The sequence below is a fragment of the Mustela lutreola genome, chromosome 13, assembly GCF_030435805.1.
Source record: "Mustela lutreola isolate mMusLut2 chromosome 13, mMusLut2.pri, whole genome shotgun sequence".
Classification (NCBI taxonomy): domain Eukaryota; kingdom Metazoa; phylum Chordata; class Mammalia; order Carnivora; family Mustelidae; genus Mustela; species Mustela lutreola.
The window spans coordinates 84,895,128-84,912,258 of NC_081302.1; the positions used below are offsets into that span (position 1 = coordinate 84,895,128).

Genomic DNA, 17,131 nt, shown 5'->3' on the forward strand with positions numbered 1-17,131 from the left:
CTTCCAACAATACCCACAAGCCTGCCCCCTACACTGAGGAGATATCCCCCCCCACCCAACCAAGGGTTGTGGTCTGCAGCAGCAGGAGATAGTAACAGAGGCCCCATTGGAGCTGGAAGGACCTTCCTGAGAGCCCAGCAGGAGTCCCAGGAGGGCCCTTCATGCAGTTGCTGGGCCACAGAGCTTGTGGAGTCAGTCAGGTCTGTTGTGTCAACTGATCTCCCTTCTCTCCCCTTGCACCTTTACAGTCCATTCTCACACCGTGGCCTGAGCAATCCTTCTATTTATTATTTTTAAGATTTTATTTATTTATTAGAGAGGCAGAGAGCACAAGCAGGGAGTATGGCAGGCAGAGGGAGAAGGAGACTCCCTGCTGAGCGAGGAGCCCAGTGTGTAGGACTCGATCCCAGGACCCCGGGATCATGACCTGAGCCAAAGGCAGACACTTAACCCACTGAGCTGCCCAGGTGTCCCCCAAGCAATCCTTTTTTTTTTTTTTTTTTTTTAAAGATTTATTTATTTGATAGAGATCACAAGTAGGCAGAGGCAAGAAGAGGGGCTGGGGAAGCAGGCTCCCCACTAAGCAGAGAGCCCGATGCGGGGCTCGATCCCAGGACTCTGAGATCATGACCTGAGCCAAAGGCAGAGGCTTAACCCACTTAGCCACCCAGGCAGCTCCTGAGTAATCCTTTTAAAGCCAAAGGCAGATCTTGTGCTCTTGTGTGGCTTCTGGTCTCACTCAGGGTGAAAGCCAAAGTCCTTATCATGGCCTGTGTGTTGAGTTCCCACCCAGTGGTTTGTTGCCCATTTTCATCCTGAAATGAATCTGCAGGATCATGTCCAGCATTCCAAAGCCAGGAAGTAGAGGAGAGATGGAAGAGTGCAGCGCACAGCTGGTGTTGAATCACTTGGATCAGTTAGGTGCATGTGTAATGAGTTTTTGTGTAAAATGGACTGCTTCCTGTGGCCATAGTCAAAGTAGCATCGCAGCCTTGGGAGTCTCAGTGGGATGGGCACTCACGATCCTGGCCTTCCTTGCCTGCTGTGTTCCAGCCACACTGAGCCTGCCTTTTTTTTTTTTTTAAGATTTTATTTATTTACTTGACAGACACAGAGAGAAAGGGAACACAGGCAGGGGGAATGGGAGAGGGAGAAGCAGGCTTCCCCTTGAGCAGGGAGCTCAGTGCGGTGCTCGATCCTAGGACACTTGGGATCATGACCTAAGGCAGATGCCTAATGACTAAGCCACCCAGGTGCCCCATCCCCTTTTTCTACAATTAGTCCCTCTCTCCATCTCTCCCTCTCTCATGTACGCATCTGCACCCACATCCACTGCTCTGTATCCTCCGCTGGTGGCTGTCCAGGTTGTTGGGCTGGGCCTGGTCTACCCCTGTTCCCTGAGTAGGAGAGAGCTTTGTGGTACCGTAGCTAACAGCAAAGGCTCTTCAGAGACCTGGGTTCACTCCTTGGTGTTCTAAGAAGTGTCATTGATAATTTCTTCCTTCCTAGGAAAAATTGGGTATCGAGAGACATGTTTGTCATCGGAACTTGGCAGAATATATCCTTGCCCTATTGGGCACAACAAGAATGTAAATGTAGCATTCTATTTAATATTTTTTATTTTAATCTATTAATATATATTTAATATTAAAAATATTAAAATGTTGGGGGACCTTGGTGGCTCATTCGGTTAAGTGTCTGCCTTGGGCTTGGGTCATGATCTCAAGGTCTTGGGATCAACTCCCACAGGGGGCTCCCTGCTCAGCGGGAAGTCTGCTTCTCTCCCTCTGCCCATCCCACCCCCCAGCCTGTGTAGGTGCCGTCTCTCTCTCTCTCTCAAATAAATAAAATCTTTTAAAAAATATTAAAATGTTATATACACATTTTTTAAATAATTGAGGTATGATTGATATGTGACATATTAACTTAGGGTATATAACATAATGATTCAATATCTGTATATATTGCAAAACGACTGTCACAGTGAATCTAGTTAACATCCATTACCATGCATAGTTACAAAATTTTCTTTTTTGATGAAAACTTTTAGGATCTACTCTCCTAGCAGCTTTCAAATATGCAATACAGTATGTATTATTAAGTAGTCACCATGCTTATGTATTACATGCCCAGGACTTACTTATTTTGTAACTGGAAGTTTATGCCTTTTGACCCCTTTACCCGTTTCACCCATTCCCCACACTTCACCTCTGAAAACTGCCTGTATCTCCTCTGTAGCTATGAGCTTGCTTTGGGGTTTTTTTTAAGATTCTACATATAAGTGAGCTCATACAGTATTTGTCATTCTCTAGCTCCTTTTTTATGGCTGAAGAATATTCGTGTGTGGGTGTGTGTGTGTGTGTGTGTAGATGTAGATATAGATACCACATTTTCTTTATCCATTCATCCATCAGTGGACACTTAAGCTTCCATGTCTTGGCTGTTGTAAATAATGCTGGAACAAACATGGGGATGGAAATATCTTTTCGAGTTAGTATTTTTATTTCCTTTGGATAAATACCCAGAAGTGGAATTGCTGGATCATACAGTATTCTTATTTTTCATTTTTTGAGGTAGCTCCATACTGTTTTCCAAAGTGGCTATATCAGTTTACATTCCCACCAACAGTGCATGAGGGTTCCCTTTTCTCCAGATTATTGCCAAACAGATATATTTTTTTAACATAAAATTTATACCACTATTTGGCAATGTTTGTCACCACTATTTTGGCAATGCAGTGTCTCACTGTCAGCAACATAGAATTAACAAAAAAATTATATCTGTTAGTCATAGCCAAGTTTGAAACAAAATGAGTGGATTTGAAAGCATTGATGGAGGAGTACCTGGCTGGCTTCGTCAGCAGAGCATGCAGTTCTTAATCTCAGCATTATGAGTTAATGCCCCACATTTGGTGTGAAGCCTACTTAAAATAAAAATAAAGCATTGTTGGAAAATGAAGATTGTTACAGAGCTTCCAAGTCTTCAGAGATGTGAATTAAAAGTTGACTGCCCAATATATATTCATCTCAAAGTTATACTGTAACTCTTTCTGAAAAATACATAAAAACTTAATAGTGAATTTCAGTTTTCACTACCATGTTTCATAACTAAGATACTTATACATTTTAATAAATTATACTATAATATATTACCTGATTATCTTTGAAGAGTTCTTACAAAAGTAGCAGATTACTGTTTTCTTTGACCAGCCTATAGCTTTCTAGATATTCCCATTTACTTGATAACAAAAAAAAAAAAAAATAAGTAACCATAGGGAAGAGAGCTCTGTGTACACTGCATCTAAACACCTGTTCCGCTTGATACTTACGGGCTGACCATCCCCAACAAAGTGAGACAGAGGTAGTACTGAGGGCCCAGAACACACAGAAAAACAAAAACAGTTACTCATTTAAAAAGCAAGGAAAACAAACTTCAAGTTCTGTGACAAAAGCATGGGCTAGTGAAGTAGGTCCATGTGCTGTTTTCAGGTAAGCATCTCATAGACAGGGGCAGAACTTGACAGGCAGCATTTGTCCGGAAGTGAAGAGCAGCCAGTCTTCCCACGTATTTGGTGAACTTAATTTCAAGAGTCAGGATTGGCTTGGAGCCCAGTAGGAGAAATCTGTTTGTCCAGAACTGTGTTTAAGCTGTTCATGCTTCAGCTTCGAGGACTCTGGTTTATCTTTTGGCTGGCTTGATGCCCAGTCCCGGCACAGGCTAGTCCTTCATAAACTCAAGCCCATCATAGTACGTATGCTTTGGTAGCAGACGATTCTTCATAGAGTTGAACCTGTCATCTACTTGCCCTTTTCAAAGGATGTATACAGTGGGTATTGGAGACCAGGGACGGGTACCAGTATCTTTGATAAAAGCATGCACATCTCGGGCACAGTTTTCTTTTGCTCATTAATAACATCCCCATGCCTTGCTTACTGACCACTGGCCCCATCACTGTCTTGCTATGATTTTTCTTCCTCAGGCATCAATGGGTTGAGGCAGACATTGAATCTTTTCCTTTATGGAGACTTTTTTTCCTCTAAAGGTAGAATTCCCATCAAGAGTGTGAATTAAAACTCAAAATTACCTCCTGTCCTAATTCTCCTTACCACTGGGTAATGCTCCTCTAGGAGCCAAAGACAAATGGCAGGTGGCCTTTTGCTTACCTTATCTTTAGTATCTATCTTACCAGTGTCCCTGTTAGACGTCAGTAGAAGTTCAGAGTTAAGTTTGCAGTTGGACTCCCAAGCTTTGGCAAGTCCTTCTTCCTGGACTCTTGTCCTGACCTCTGAGCCTGTCTTAAAAGGAAGAGAAAGCCACAGAAGAAAGCCTGAGGTTGGTGCCATCCTGGCCAGCCTGAGCTCTCCCCAACAGAGGGAGCCAAGAAGGCTGGCTTTGGGTCTCTTAGTATCTATTCAATTATCTACTCTGTCAAGGTCAGGTTATGTTCTAAGTTTTCTCTGTATAATCTTGTCCTCTTAGCCAGAAACTTTGTTGATCTGTCTTCTGCCTGAGTTCAGCCCTACCCTCCCATCTGGCATTCTTCAGCTCATTCTTGAAAAGTGTGTGCTCTTAGTGATGATAGGCTTTCTTTTGTGCTGGGAAAACATGGACCTGTACGTACTCAAGAAGTCAAACCCATGGCTGATGGTTACCAGAATTTTCCCTAGAATTCTGTCTTCTGAGGGGCCATCATCATTGCTTCCTGTGGATCACACAATATTTGTGTTGCCAGAGGCTTCTTGCTTCCCTAAGCACTCAGAACACTGGAAGTGATGATCTGCATTTCCTTCAGCAGTAGAGGTTGTTTTAGAGACTTGATAAAAGTGAGGCATAGGATAACTCCGTGTGCATTGTGTGTATGCTTATTTTTTTTGCTGAATTTTACCAGCCACATTTTAGAGTACCTGTTGTCCGTCATAAGAGCAGGGATGTCTTGTGTGTGGGAGAGAAGGGGACAGAGCCGATTCTGGCTTGTGAAGCTCTTGCTCAATCTCTGTTGGGCTTTGGCTCTCACTCTTTGGATCAGGATGCTGCTGGATTATTCCCTGTGCTGCTGGAGCCAAAGGGCTTCCTGCCAGAGCACAGGGATGCCTGCAGATTGGAGACTGGGACTGGGAAGCTCAGTACAGTACTGATTTCCTAAGCCCAGACTGTGGGCTGTGGGCACTTGTAAGTGCGTGCCCATGCACACATGTGGTTGGAACCCAGGAGTTCTCCCTTGCAGACATGACATTGAACAGCATGTGTGCTGTTAAAGATTCATTTGCCCAGGGGCCCCTGGCTGGCTCAGTTGGTAGAGCAGGCAACTCTTGATCTCAGCATTGTGAGTTTAAGCCCCATATTAGACATAGAGCTTACTTAAGAAAAAAAAAAGATTCATTTGCCTATTCTTTCCTGAAGCACTTTAAAGTGGCTTTGTATATTTTTTTTTTATTACTTTCATTACTAAAAAAATAGTTTATTTTTCTCAACAAGAGATTGGGTTTAATTACTGTAACAAGTCATACCCAAGGGTTAGGTACTCCTTTAAGAGAACAAAAACATTTAGAGATAAAATAATAATTTTGTAGTCAAATATTAACCCAACCAAGTATCTATTTGAGGGCCAACAGAGTTGCAAGACTGTGTAGAAAGGCAGTACTACTTACTGCTGAATATGCAGCCAAATTATGATAATGTAAAGTTTTAAGATAAATAGGTAATCATACTTTTTTCCCCAGATTATGTACTGCAGAAAAAGATGAGTCAGTTATCAATTGTCTATTGTTGTGTAACAAACCATCCCGGAACGTTTGGTGGCTGCAAAATCACAGTAATTTATTATTTGTGGTGATCCTCTGGATTGGCTGGCCTCTCCTGGACGGTTCTTCTGCTCCATGTGACATCTGCTGGGGTTCTTTATGACATATTCCACTGGGAGCTCAGCTGGGGGTTTAGCATCCAAGATGGCATCACCCACAAGCCAGAACTGCAGCGGGGCAGGCTGGAACTGCTGAGGCTGGCTGGGTTTCTCTTAAATCACACAGGGAGCCAAAGAGTAAAGATGGAAGCAGCCAGGCCTCTTGAAGGCTAGGCAAGGCGCAGAACGGGCACCATTTCACTTGTGGTTCATTCCACTGGGGCAAGATCCCAGGCCAGCCATGACTGAAGGGGTGGGGCGATAGACTCCACCTTCCTCTGAGAGCTGCAGCCTGTGTACAAGGGATGGAGGAGTTGGTCCTCATTTTTGGACACAGGCACACATGAGTAGAAAGAGAGGATCTGGACCCCTGAAACCATATGTGTGTATGAAAACTAAGAGGGAATTTTGCTGTACTAAGTTTCCATGGAATGTGCATACCTCTCTTCACCTACCTTGACACTGGCAAAAGTAAAAATCTTTAGCAGTTTAGCAAATATCATGGTATTTTAGAGGGATTACCTTGTGAAATCTTGCTCTCTCATTGGACTCCATAGTGATCTGAATAGTTTATTACCTGCTCACAATGATGATGCTAGATAATACAGGTAGTTTTATTCTAATGGAATGCAGCATGTTCATCAATAAGTACTCTTACTGTGTTACTGTCTTTAACAAAAAGAAATCATGGGTAATCCAATATAAAATCAAATCAGATTCTTTTCTCGTGTTCTAATTAAGCTCTTGTTCACATATAATAATTAATTCGTACGTAGTTAAAGATACATAATGTTTTGTATGTAAGCATTTTTGCATGTGCTTACACTATTGCAAGTTGCATGTGTTGTTCACTACTGCATATTTAGTATTGAGAACAGAGGTAGGTGCTTAGTAAATTTTTGCCAAGTGAAATAATTGTGGCCATAGAAAGTATTTTTATGGCTGTATTAGTATGTTCTGGGCAATACATTAATTATAATTAACATAATCATTCTATCATTGGATATTTAAGCTCCTTCCAACTCCTGTTCCACCTCCTTCTATTTAAGGGGCTGATTTATTATACCTAATTTGGATACCTCTTTGTACAAATTGATATTTAAAATACTTTTTAAGTATTATTTTAAATAGCCTGAAAAGGGGGCGCCTGGGTGGCTGAGTGGGTTAAAGCCTCTGCCTTCGGCTCAGGTCATGATCCCAGTTCCTGGGATCGAGCCCCACATCGGGCTCTTTGCTCAGCAGTGAGCCTGCTTCCTCCCCTCTCTCTCTGCCTGCCTCTCTGCCTGCTTGTAATCTCTGTCTGTCAAATAAAATAAATAAAATCTTTAAAAAAAAAAAATTAAAAAAAAAAATAAATAAATAAATAGCCTGAAAGGGACACCTGGCTGGGCTCAGTCAGTAGAGCATGAGACTCTTTATCTGTCAGGACCATGAGTTTAAGCCCAATGTTGGTGGTAGAGATTTCTTTAAAAAAAAAAAAAAAAAAGCCTTAGAATAAATTTCAAGAAGTAAAATTATTTAATCAGGGTACAAGCAAATTTTATAACTATTGATACTTAATAACAAACATTCATCTTAAAGGAGTATGATAGTTTATATTGCCACCAAAAGTCTGGGACTGTTGAAGAGTTTCAACAACCCATTTGTCTTTATACTGTTTTATTTTATTTCGGTGCTAATAGTGATTATAAAATATTATTTTATTAGTGTTTCTTTGATCATTGGCAAGGTTGAAAATTTTCATGTTTAGTTTTAGGCCAGATTTATTCTTCATTCTCTTATCTACAGGTTACTCTAAAAAGTGGTTTTTTTCCTCCAAAGTACTGGGCCGTTACTATACCTACTCACAGCCACTTGCTGGGTAAATAAGGTGTAGGTCCAGTGGCTTCATCCAGCAAACCTTTCGGAGGCCGCCACGAGCGGTTGAAGTTGCTGTGAGCCACTAATGTGCATTAGTAATTTTCTTTTCTTGCACACACCTTTAAAAGTCAGAGGTTGCTTCTGTTCATCCAAGCCATTTTTGGAGCACACACACAAGGAAGTGCCTACAAGCCCACGTAGAGAGCTCTTCCTTCTGTCTGGGAACTGCGTGCAGGGCAGAGAATGGCAGGAGGCTGGTCTGCTGGGCTGGCTGGTGATTCACATCCAGTCCGCCGAGGCCGGTGTTTCTGATTAAGGCTTGACAGACTGGCGGCAGGATGCACTGAAACACTGTGTTCCATTCTGTTTCCAAAAGAACTCCTGGAAGCATTTGGTTGAGGGAACGCAGAGCGGCGGCAGCCCTTGCGACATGTGTGGGCTATGCACACCGGGAGCAGCTATCTGGGCCGTAGCTTTCCATGCACCCGGGCACCTTTCCTCTCAGGGCTGCTGCTCACCGTGGGTGCCCTTCCCAAATATGCTGCTGTTTGTTTCTTTTCCATCTTGGTGTTCTCTTCAGGAAATCTAGTCTTCTGGATCAGATTCCTTTTTAAGGTGAAAAAGAGGAGTACCACCCAATTACAAAGCTAGCTGTGCTGTCTTCCTTTTCCTGGACAGGCTGAGGAAGTGCCCATTGATTTGGGGATAGAAGGGAGGTGTTTGAGTCCCAGGACAGCAGTGCTCAGGTGGCTGGGGGTCTTGACCAGAGATGGGGTCTTCATCAAGGGATGGCCAGAGATTCTTTTCCTCCATTCTGACTCTGAAATTAAGTTAGTAGTGTCTATTGAGGACTGAGACATAGGCCCACATGGACCCAACAAGACCCGAGTTCTACATTTCTCATTTTGCAGCCAAAATTTGTAAGTGGAATGTTAAAATGTTGGGATATGGCTTTGCTATATTTGAAAAAAATGCTTCCTTACCAGGAAGGACCTCCATAGAAAATTCCTTCCTTCATACATAATAACTCTCCGCTGACTTTCAGTTAGCTTAATCCTGCATTGATGCCCATAAAATAATCGAGCCTTATAGAGTGTGTGAACCCAGCTTTTGTCCTCTTATGAGTTATGACTCAAAAACCGTAGGTGCATAACTAGGTTTGCTACAGCTCTGTACTGGAGGACCTGTGAGTGGTGGAGAAAATGTACCCATTTGAGGGTGATCATGTCAGGAGAGCAAAGGCAGGTGGGGCACATCCCTGGCCAGACCACAGCCTTTTCCCCAGGCTGGGTATTGTTGGCATCAAGAGCCCTCACACCTGGAGAAGTAGCACAGCTGATTGCTGGGCCTCCTCGAGCTGTTCGGTGGGCTTCCTGTCGTGTTTGGGCTGCAGGGCCGGCAGGGCAGGCTCTGGGAGCCGTGCAGCAGCTGGCAGGGCTGCTGGGTAGGAAGCTTACTGAGGGGCAGGATCCCGACTAGGCAGAGGGGATTGTTAGGTGAAATGGACCTACAGTGGAGGCTTGGCTGGTCTTGGTGAATGCTTTGAAATTGGGGTGTGGAGCAGCTCAAGTCTGCCAGAACAGCGAGAGGGCAGTTTGGTTCCATGCCCTACACACCAGCCACTTGGCCATTTTGTTAAACTGCCTCACTGCAGTCCCTTTGATAGCAGACAAGATATGGGGAAATCCCATTTTCCAGAATTTATTTTAACAAGAACCAGTTTTAAGTGCTCAACAGTTTATTGATAAAATATAAAAGGAGAAATCTTTTGGGAGAAATACCTAAAGTGTAAGGCTCTTGCCTTCAGAGCATCGAGCATCTTCTACTACTCTAGTCTAGGTAAAGCTGAGAAAAAGTGCTTCTAGATTGGATGTGGGATGTGAAGGCAATCTCAGTCAGGATGCTTCCAAGGTTGGGAGAACGGCACTGTTGTTTACTAAACGGGAGGACTGGAACAGGTGGGTGGGTTTGCACAGGTGGAGTCATTGCCGTAGGTGGCACAGAGCAGTCACCAAGGAAGTGAGTTTGAACCCTGGAGGCAGCTTGTACCAGACCTAGCACAGCTCACGCAGTAGCTTCAACCCCAGCACGCCGGGCTGTGTGAAAGAGAAGGCTGGCTTATAGACACGGTGCCCGAGTCCCTAGTGGATAAGCATAACTTTTGTATGAGCTATTAAACAATCCTAACTGAAGCTTTCTGGAGTGCTTTAGGAGAATGAGTTGTACATAATATTTTCTTGGTGCATGTTGCTAGGTGGCATAAAGCTATCAAAGTCTTTTTAACCTATTGTATTGCTCAGTTTTAGACCGTTGATAATTAGTAAGTGGTAAGCAATATAGGAGACACATGGTAGGGTAGCTTGAAGATTTTGTGAACTTCTGTAGAAGAGGCTTTCCTGAAGAATGGCCCAGGTATGCAAATTAGGTACTAGAGGAAAACTTGGGGAAATAGTTTGATTTTTGTGAAATCATACTGAAGTATGCGTTTTACTTTTCCTTCAGCCTGTGGTTGGGTACAGCCCTTGTTTGTGCTTTATCTCCACCTTCCCACACAGCAGGAGGCCACCTGCGTGAGGACCCAGAGCACCTCATCCTGCCTCCCCACTTCCTGGACTCCGCAGAGGCACCCCTGTCCTCCTTTGTGGCTCTCCCGCCAGAGTCCCATTCAGTCATTCTGTCATTCAGCTGGCTCTTTCTAGTGTCAGATTCCTGACCATCCTTCTTAGGGCAACTTGTTCACTTCAGGGCACGGCCACCCAACCCTGTTCCCATTTTAGCACCCACGGAACAGAGTAATATTTATGGGGCAGCCCTAGGTGAACTGGAAGAGGTTGGAGGTGTCTGTTGAGACTTGGTGAAAAGAATTCCTTACCGTTTAGTTATAATTATGGTAGGAAAAATGAAGTATAAAGTATTAGAAAGATTAAATACTGAATCTGTATCAAATCTGCAAACATAATCTTTATGTTTGTCACCAGAGACACTTGAAGTACCTCTGTGAACTATAAGAGCAAACCCTTAAATGGTGTTGAAACATGTCATTATCTCTTCTAATCTGTGGGGTGGCCCTCTTAGCTTCTTTCACAGGGAGGAAACAAATGCTCAAAGTAGGTAGATGCCTGGCTGGCTAAAGGTTACACAGCTGCTACGTGGCAGAGGGCAGGAGTAAAGCCAGGCCGCATGGCTCATGCTCCCATGTCGAGGCTCTGTAGTGCTCTGCCACCCTGCTGCCTGCTCAAGAGCAGGTTTTAGCTCGGAATGGCCCTGCACAATTCTCGATCAGGACGTTGACGGTGGGTGAGCGCTTAAGAAAGGAGCGCCTCAGCTTGGCTCTAGGCCTCGATGCCCGGAATTAGCTTCATCCCCCCTCCATCTCCTGGTGCCAGCCTCTTGCCATCCCCCTGACTGTCTGTGCACTTGTCTCTTTGCCTGTGCACAGGCTTTTTGCCCAGCCAGAGGGCACCAGCCCCCTTTCCAGTTGTCCTTGTCCTGACATGGCTTTGAGCACCTTTGCCACTCTCTGCTCATGCCTGGCATGTGGTGTGCGGCCCGTGGTGGTCACTAGTGAGCGTAGGATTGTGGCTTCTTTCCTCTCTCTCAGTCTCTCATCCCTGGGGCAGCTTGTCCAGAAGAGGTGCCACCAAATTGCCTGTGAGCTTTTGCTCCTTGGGGCCGACTAGGAAGCTGTGGGTGAACGCTGAAGTGTTTCCAGGGCCTTTGGTGGGATCTCTTTTTCAGGGAGCAGTCGCCTGTCTTGTCTCTGTCACCCTCTAGCCTTCTCTAATAGGAGGGAAACCTTGGAGCTGAGCCAGCTGCACCACAAGACATACTGTGTGGGGTCTGCAGAGAGTCTAGCAGACAGCAGTATGGGCTCCTATGGGCAGCAGGTGGCAGGACAGCTTCCTACGAGTTGGGGAGAATGTGGCAGATGAAGCTTCAGTGACTTTCTGGGACAGGCTTAAGGTCATCATTTGTCAGCTCCCACATTAGGTTTCATTAGAAATTAGATAATTTACAATTGTTTCCGGTTTTACTTTTATTTTCATCAAAACCAAGTAGTTTCCATGGAAATTTTACAGTGAAGATTGCGTTCATGATTAGCTTTGACCATATCAGCTCCTGCTCATTTTTGTTTCCACGCTGTGAACTATGAGCAGCCACTGTTTGGCCATGTCTGTATCTCTGAGCTTCCCAGGTTCGAATTTCGGATAGAAAGTCACCCTTCTGTTAAGTGCAAACCCCTGTAATAGGTACTTTTAGCTGTTGTTAATTGCATCTTGGGGTGTATTATTTTTTCCTCCCAGTCATTTTTATTATGGATTTGATAATGGGCTGATCAGTAGTTTCTGTTTCTTCATCAGTCCATTGAAAACTGAAGAGCAGTTTTGTGAAATGGGGATTTGAGATGAGACAGGGAGTAGGATGGAAGGCGCCAATGGACAGACAGACACAGTTGGGGTCTGGGGATGGATGTTGAAGTCTGGATCCCCTGACTGGTCTGGGGACTGGGGGCCCCTGTTCACTCCTGCTGCCATGCAGCTGCCCCTGGTTGGGGGCACCTCTGCCCTCCCAGGGCCTGGTTCATCCCTCATTGTTTCCCTTGAATTCCATGGAAGCCCTGTCCTGCAACAAAGGAGGGTGGGAGGGCCAGGTGGCCCACCAGATCTCAGAGCCCAGATTCCTCTCAGATCTGCCTTGGAGGGCAAGACTGCCCATGGAGCATTTCCATGGAAGGTATACACTGAAAAAAAGCTGTGTGGGAAGAAGTGATATTGTTAGTCAGGTCTCAGGAATGGTTGGAAGATGATCTCTTCGTTTTCACAGCTCCTGTGAATGAGGTGGTCCTTGTGGAGGGTGGGGGGCCTTGTCACCGCCTGGGCCCCACACATGCCACATCACTTTAACTTTGGCCTTATTAGGTCACCCCTTTTCTCCCTTGGTTTTTGTTTTGTTTTCCTTTTCTCTATTACAGTTGTGATAGGCCTTTTTAGTTTTATTCCAAAGACACTTATTACTGAAGGTACTAAGGAAATCAGAACTAGTGAGACATTGTTTCTGTGCTCATTGGGCTGCTACACTAGTAGGGCAGACTTTAGATGCCCCGAGACAGATCAGTAATAGATGGGAGCACGAGGTACAGAGGAGCATACGTGTGTGGGCGGTGGGGAGTGCAGGGGCGGTGTGGGGACGGGTAAGAGGAAGAGGCAGTCCTCAGGCAGACAGGACGTGACTGCCGGAGAAAGGGGCAGGGGGACTGCGTGTACTAGCCCGTGCAGCATGCATATAGATATGCCAGTGTCCAAGCACATACCATCCAGGAAAAGTACCTATGCTCTGGGGCAGAAGTTGGGCATTCTTGGGTACATTAGAAATACTGTGTATAATGACAGACTTGGCTCCACCATCATCACTGACCTGTGCCAGGAGGGGCATCTGACCTTTGGGAGCACCTGGACACCCTGTGGGGATGCTGGAGGCAGCGGCTGCTGCCCTTCCTCTCTTGGCACCTCTCCCCAAGCAGGTTCCAACCTACTTCCCGGGGTGACAGTCCAAGCTGCTGGCTTGGTGTCTGAGAGCCAGAGTTGTGTGGGGCTTTAGCGAGGTCACACGCAGCAGCCATGCAGGGAGCAGGGTATGCTGTTGGACGGGTTTAGCACTGGCTGACGCCTGCTTGGGTCTGTGCGCAGTCCACGGCAGATGGGGCGGGTGGATGAGAGGCAGCATGCGTGTTCCCGTGGATTTAGAAATGATCCTGGATTTCCTTCAGCTGTAAAACCCAGCTGCACATGTGTGTATATAGCATCTTCTGAGAGTTAACTTATACAAACCACTTATTTTCCAAATGAGGATGAGGAACACACAGGGGCAAGACTCTCCTGACCTGGATTATTTGATGGTTTTTAATAAACAGGTTGCCTCGTTAGCATTGGTTAGGTTTTATGATTTGAGGCGTTGCTATGAACAGTCATTATTTGTGGTCTCCTGTTCATTTTTCTTGGTTAAGTTCCTAGATTCAAAGCACAATAAACGTATAAACCTGAAATCATGGGTACCCAGTAAACTGAGAGAGTTTGAGAATGTGGTGGTCTGTCAGAGTCTACACTCTTCTGCCGTTTGGCAGGTGCTGAGGGAGTGAGCGTGTCTGGCAGTTCACCCTGAAGAAGACAGGAGCTGGTGGTCATGTTTCAGACAGAGCAGACAGCCGTGGTTAGGGTCAGCCCCCTTGGGCACACATTTTAAATGGGTGCCAAAAGCTCCAGGGTGATCCTGATAAGATGCGGCCTTATACCGTGTTTTCCTCCGAGCTGTCGAGAGTTCTCTGCAGACATGATCTCATCGCATAACATAGCTGTGAAGTCGGGAGGTTGAAGCATGACCTCCCGTCTACAGGTGAGGCATCGCTGTGTTCACTTCTGCACTTTTCTCAACAGCCCCACCAGATTTGACACACTTGCCATTTCTGTCCGTCCAAGCTCTGCTTTCAAAACTCAGCTCTGTTCTTAACCACTGTTTCTCCCTCTGCCTCATCAGTGGCTCTCCATGTTCTCCCCACCCCCTGCCCCCGCCATGCCCTGCCTCCTGCACCTACCATGTCCGCACCCATCCATCTCAGGCCATCAGTGCCTGCCCCTGCCCCAATCATCTTGTCACGTCTTGTCCTGCCACGAAGCGGGGATATGACCAGGAAAGGAAAACTGGATTTTAGTATTACGTAATCAGAGGGGTATTGGGCGCTGAATTTGTTCCACTTGCTGCATTAGGTGGGTGGATACAGTCACAAATGAGGTGGAATTCAGGCCCCACCAGGTTCTCCCAGTCCCAGAGAAGGACACATGGACAGACAGATTGGTCTGATGAAGGTCATTGGTAGGTGATGCCCTGTCCCAGGGCTGGCAGGAGCATAGTGGTCAGCTCTGAGTTAGCCTGGAAAAGCACTTGGTTGGGAAGCCAGGGAGATCGGTTCCTTCTCAGTGTGTGGGATGAGTTCTGATTCTCCAGAGTGGCCCTTAGCTAGCTAGCACAGCCACTGTCTTTCTGCCTGGAACAGCTCTGAGCTTCCTTCTCGTCATCCTGGGATCTTCCTGCACCCTCACTCCTGTTCTCCTCCTGTCTGAGCCACGGGATCTCCTTTGCATTGCTTTCCTACCCCTTATGCCTTTGGGCCCCCTCTTGTCTCTTGTCACCACCCCTTCTGCCTTTTGTTGCTCCTCCCTGCTTGCCTGCCCCTCCACCTTCACAGTGCTCTGTGTTCCCTCCCACAAATTCCCCATTTGCTGCCTCAGCCTGTTCCATTATTGTCTCGAGGAGGCCAGCCTCTGCCATCCTTCCTGTGCGCCCACAGCTCTACTGAGCCAACCAACAGGCACCTTGTCCCTTCCTGTGTCCCATCCGCTCTGCCTGTGTGATCTCTCTGACCTCAGAATGCCTCCAGCTCTGCTTACCATCTCTCTGCCCAACCTGATCTTCTCATTGCCTCATGTCCCCGATTGGAAAGCCTCTGTACCTGGTACAGTCTAGCTCCCTCTCTGCTGTCTCTCATGTCCCTGTTTGCTGCCTGCCACTCAGCCCATCCTCTGTCCCCCTGGCCTCTGCTCTGGCTGTTCCCCCTGCCAAGAATACCCCCTGGACTCTCCATCTACCCAAATTCTGTGGGTCCTTGGGGAGCTAGCTATGCCTTCATCTCTTCCACCAGCAGTGTCTGGGGCCCCTCCCCACCAGCAGGAGGAATCCGTCTCCTCTGACCCTTGTCCTTCACCCTGACCTTTGTCCTCTGTGTCTCCTGTGGTTGTCCCCAGCTTATTTCTCTTGTTCATCCCACAAGCAGTTTTAGGGGGCTTGTCCTATGCTGGGCACTTCTCTGAGGGCTCCTTTAGGGCCTGGCTTCTCTTTCTCCCACAAGACCAGGAGCCCAAGTGCAAGTTCCAGCTACCATAGCCAGCTAGGGGCATTCAGCAAGCTCTTTTTAAATGTCTCTGGTGACCCTCCCCTCTTCCTCTTTCTCCAAGTTAACCTGGGGGTCAGAGCAGGTTAAAGACAAGGTCTCTGCCTTCAGCCATTCTTCACATTAAACTGTTCTAGTTTTAGGTTTGCCCACAAAGCAGAATCAGTCCAATCACAGAAGTCTTCTAAGGAGAAGCAGAACTTAAGATTCTTCCAGGTCCACCATCAAAATTCCAGTGTGTTTGTGACGTATCCAAAATAGCCTACGGTTTAGTGTGTGGGAGCTTTTGTCACAAGGCACCTGAGGACATGGAGCCAGTTGTGCTCATTCTGAGACTTGTCTGTGGCACGTTGCAGGACCCCAGCAGGCACAGAGGGGCAGATGTCACAACAGTCCTGAGCATGGTGGCAACGCAAGTCCTCGCGTGGCTTTGTTTTAAGATGACAGGCATTGATACCACCCACTGAAGCAGCCTTGTGCTTTTCTCCCAGGAGATGGCAGGCAGGGCTCTGAAGCAGACCGGCAGCCGGAGCATTGAAGCCGCTCTGGAGTACATCAGCAAGATGGGCTACCTGGACCCGAGGAACGAGCAGATTGTGCGAGTCATTAAGCAGACCTCGCCAGGTGAGCTCAGACCTGCAGCACTGTGAGGGATCGAAAAACACAACTCCACTTACAAGAAGGGAGGTCCAGTATGGCCCCGGCCAGCAGATTATCTCTTGGCCCTTTGCCTCACTGCACTTCGTGGTGAGCTGGGCCTGCCTTGCTCTGCCTTCATGCCCTGTGAGGGGAGGCAGCAGTTGGCCAATCACAGGACTTACCTGGGTCCTGAAATAGCCTGTGGTATTTCCTGTGGTGGGGGCGGGGGTTGCTTGTATATATGCTTTGTTCTGGGAAGATTAAAAAACCCACTGGATATTAAAGTTAGGCAACCCAGCAGAGTGAGATCTAAAATGTTCTATTTTCTCTTGGGCTTATGAGGGAGTCTTTGAAAAGGGAGGTTTATTTCATTGATCTTAGAACACATCTTTGCTCACACTCTTACCTCAGAGCAGGCTGGCAGGCAGCTCTCCGGACTGGCAGCCGTGGCAATGGCACTAGGACAGCCCCTGCAGTGTCCCCTGGGAGGGGCCAGACACACCAGCACACATGCTCTGCCTCACTGGATCTCAGTGAATGTTTCTCTCCGAGGATGTAGCAGATGAGAAGTTTTGGGTGGCTGAGTCCCTGGGAATGATAAGGGATTTTTGGATATTTAGCAAAAAGAGTTTTCCTTATTTTGTAGAAGATCTTTGATAAAGCCCACTTCATCAATTTCTATTGAGTGGGAAGTTGTATCTTTTTTGTTAAGAGAACACAGACTCTTGTTTTCTTGTTGATAGAAGGTCCTTGAATGATTGCCTGCTGGCTCTCCAAATCAAGATTCTTAG

The 17,131-nt window shown here is 46.4% G+C and overlaps 1 protein-coding gene across 1 annotated transcript in view; it reads left to right on the plus strand.

Annotated features, from left to right (window-relative positions):
• LATS2 (large tumor suppressor kinase 2) overlaps nucleotides 1–17,131 on the plus strand; it is a 74,640-nt gene that overhangs the window by 45,095 nt on the left and 12,414 nt on the right. The window contains exon 3 of the mRNA XM_059143778.1: nucleotides 16,193–16,325. Coding sequence (XP_058999761.1) covers nucleotides 16,193–16,325 — 133 coding nt within the window. The remainder of the gene's footprint in view (nucleotides 1–16,192; nucleotides 16,326–17,131) is intronic.